The sequence below is a fragment of the Pinus tabuliformis genome, chromosome 4_2 (assembly GCF_031772625.1).
Source record: "Pinus tabuliformis cultivar Carrire ecotype Pingquan chromosome 4_2, CPIR1, whole genome shotgun sequence".
Lineage (NCBI taxonomy): Eukaryota > Viridiplantae > Streptophyta > Pinopsida > Pinales > Pinaceae > Pinus > Pinus tabuliformis.
Window position 1 is genome coordinate 1,026,683,534 of NC_142304.1, and position 3,209 is coordinate 1,026,686,742.

Consider the following 3,209-nt stretch of genomic DNA (forward strand, 5'->3'; position numbering starts at 1 on the left):
ATATGTAATTCATTCAATTCTTAATATAAATTTGACATATGATAATAAGAAAAATATTAATAAAAATAAAAATATTTAATGTAGTTCATAAGAAAATATTTAGCTATGCACGCTTACAATTGGAAAAATATTTTAATATAGACAATGTGTCAATCAATAAATAATTTCAATGTCCATAATTAAGTAAAATATTTCAATGTAAATTATGTATATCTCTATATATTAGATAAAGCATTTGGAAAGAATACATTCTTATGGTTAATGCATTTGTAGTGGTTTCACTATTTTACATTTCGGCCCCTTTTCAAGTATATTGTTGAGTGATTTTGGTTTAAAATCCAACAAAAAATAGTTGGAATTGCAAGTTTAAGTTGTATAGCCTCTCACACACATATATACCCTGCAACACCATTTTAACCACAAATTTATTAAGTGACAAGAGCAAATAAATCTTTTTAATACAATTATTTTTTTTTAAATTTTACACTTTAAAATAATTTACTTATTAAAAAAAATTATCTCTAAATATTTAATAAAACTTAAGTTAACATAAATCTATACTAATATATAGAATAAATAAAATTAATAAATAAAACCATACAATGATATTATGCTCTAATACGATAGAAGGAATCAAGTTAATAAATAAAACCATCCAATAGTATTATGCTATGATAACAAGATTGTACTATGCTATGATAACAAATCCTTGCCACATATTTTTATATATAACAGCAACTACTAAATGTAAACTTGCTAAAAATAAACATGATACAAATATAAATTTGCTAAAAGTAAACCTAATACGATTATTATAAATAATAACCTGGAGGCTGGTATAAATAAAAATGCTATAGATAATACTCTATAGATAATACTCTTCATGAACAATAGAAAAAATGGTTATGCACCAACAAGTGAAGCACAATAAAAAGAGTCCACAAAAGATAAATCTCAACCATTTGCAACTGTTATGACACGAAAGAAGACCTATACTAAGATTAAATATATACAATATGTCCCCAGAGAGATCATGTATAAGATTAACTATATAAATATAATCACAAGCAGGTAAAACATTTCTCAAAATATAAAGTTACAATACATGTTCTGATATAAAAATAAGTTCTGAAAGATTTTCGGAGTATTTAGTATAGCGATTTAACTCTCTAGAGTTACACAGCAGCATCATACAAAACTGTAACAGCTTTATTGTCCTGCATTGTCAGCCCAAAATGAACCATTCAAACGCAGGAAATGCCTTTAGGAGGCTCTTCACTTTTGTCTGAATGCAATGAAATCTGCAAGACCCAACAATGGTGCTGCCTTCACCGGGTCGAAGTAAGATAACTCCCCCTTAGCTCTCTTCAACAATTCAATTGTAAATTCATTTGCTTTCTCCAAACCCATCAACTTGGGATAAGTGGCCTTATCACTCATCAAATCCTTTCCTGCAGTCTTCCCCAATTCTTCCGACGATTTCGTGACATCCAGTATGTCATCCACAACCTGAAACAAAAGCCCCAAGCAATTAGCATACCTTCGAATTCTCCAGATCTCATCCTCCGATGCACCGCCGATGATGGCCCCGCACACGACCGAGCACTCCAAAAGAACTCCGGTCTTGTGATTGTGAATCCACTCGAGAGTCTCAAGGTCAACAGAAGCATCCCCTTCGCTCACAAGATCAAGAAACTGCCCACCCATAACCCCTTGAGAACCAGTTGTTCTACCTAGCTCACAAACCATCCTCAAAACCCTATCACTCCCCACAGTTTTACTTGTGGAGACTGCAACGTGCTCGATCGCAACTGCAAGAAGTGCAACTCCTGCAAGAAGAGCAGTGCCTTCGCCGAAGACTTTATGGTTTGTGGGCTTTCCTCGGCGTATATCATCATTGTCCAAGCAGGGCAAGTCATCATGTAGGAGAGACATTACATGAATCATCTCTATTGCACAGGCAACCGGCATGGCGAGCTCTTGGGTTCCTCCCACAAGCTCACATGCAGCGATACACAGAATAGGACGAACTCGCTTGCCTCCAGACAGAACGGAATAGCGCATGGATTCATGTAACTTTTCAGGAAAACGAAGCGGGACAGCCTTGTCAAGTGCCTCATTCACTGCAACTGCCTTGGCATGCATGTAATTATTCAAATCAAATTCCATGACCTTCTTCTTTTCTTCTGGAAGATCAATTAGCGGAACAATTCTGCTTGAGGCTCTACATACTGATACCGCTTCTCCATATGAAGATAACTGCTCCTTCGAATAGCGGCCTCGGAGGCCCAGATGCTTGTCACTAAAAATCCTGAGTGAGGTTGAAGCTCCATGAAAATGCTTTTGCAGGATGGGAAACCCTTGTATAGCATGCAGGGTAGGGCAAGTAGTTGTCATGCCTCCGTAAGCGATGGTTGTCATACCGCTGCAAGCCATGTCGTCGCTCTATAGATCTTGGAATGCAAGATAATGCAATTGAGGAATTGTGTATATGGTTTTATAGAATATTTTGCTGGGAAAAAACAACCTTGGGAATCATTCAACTGTAGCATGTAGGGACATGTATCTTTTATCGTACAAAATGATTTAAAGGGAGCAGTGCCCTCAGCAATCATTCTCCACGAGATAGACGATTTAAAGGGAGCAGTGCCCTCAGCAATCATTCTCCACGAGATAGACGATTTAAAGGGAGCAGTGCCCTCAGCAATCATTCTCCACGAGATAGACAAATGGGTCGGTGGCTATCCGTCTCAAGAATAATGCCTCCCCATCTGTATCACGTGATTGAAATATACGTCTTGTCATCTTATAATTATATTATTAACTCTAGAAAGAGTTTATTTTAAAAAAAGTGAATGGTCACTCAACGAGTGATTATTATAATTAGTTAACTATTCTGACAATTTTAATTTAAACTTTTCAATACCCAATTGGATGTTTGCACGCACATGCATCATTTATCATAAGTTGAACGTGTGAGGATTTGTTCCGGTTCTTGGATATGCTTGATGGTGGACTTATGAACCCACCTCATGGAGCAGATCCACATCCTAAATACCTAGATCATTATTTTCCTTAGAAAATAGATCCTCCTTAGAGAGATAACTCAATCATTTTTTACATAAGGATCTACCACATTGATTTAAACACCTTAGATAATAAATACACGAAGCTTGAGCCTAGATCAATTTTTTCCCTATGCTTGATTA

General features: G+C 35.9%; 1 protein-coding gene across 1 annotated transcript; it reads right to left on the reverse strand.

The window, feature by feature from the left end:
* Window positions 1–1,044: 1,044 nt before the first annotated feature.
* Window positions 1,045–2,486, reverse strand: LOC149173116 (geranylgeranyl pyrophosphate synthase, chloroplastic-like). Its single transcript, XM_089427879.1, has one exon. The coding sequence runs from the start codon at window positions 2,434–2,436 to the stop codon at window positions 1,276–1,278; it is 1,161 nt and encodes a 386-aa protein (XP_089284005.1). The 5' UTR covers window positions 2,437–2,486; the 3' UTR covers window positions 1,045–1,275.
* Window positions 2,487–3,209: the final 723 nt, after the last annotated feature.

What these genes read in the sequence shown, in the direction of transcription:
- LOC149173116 (XM_089427879.1), bottom strand. Translation starts at nt 2,436, where the DNA reads ATGGCTTGCAGCGGTATGACAACCATCGCTTACGGAGGCATGACAACT.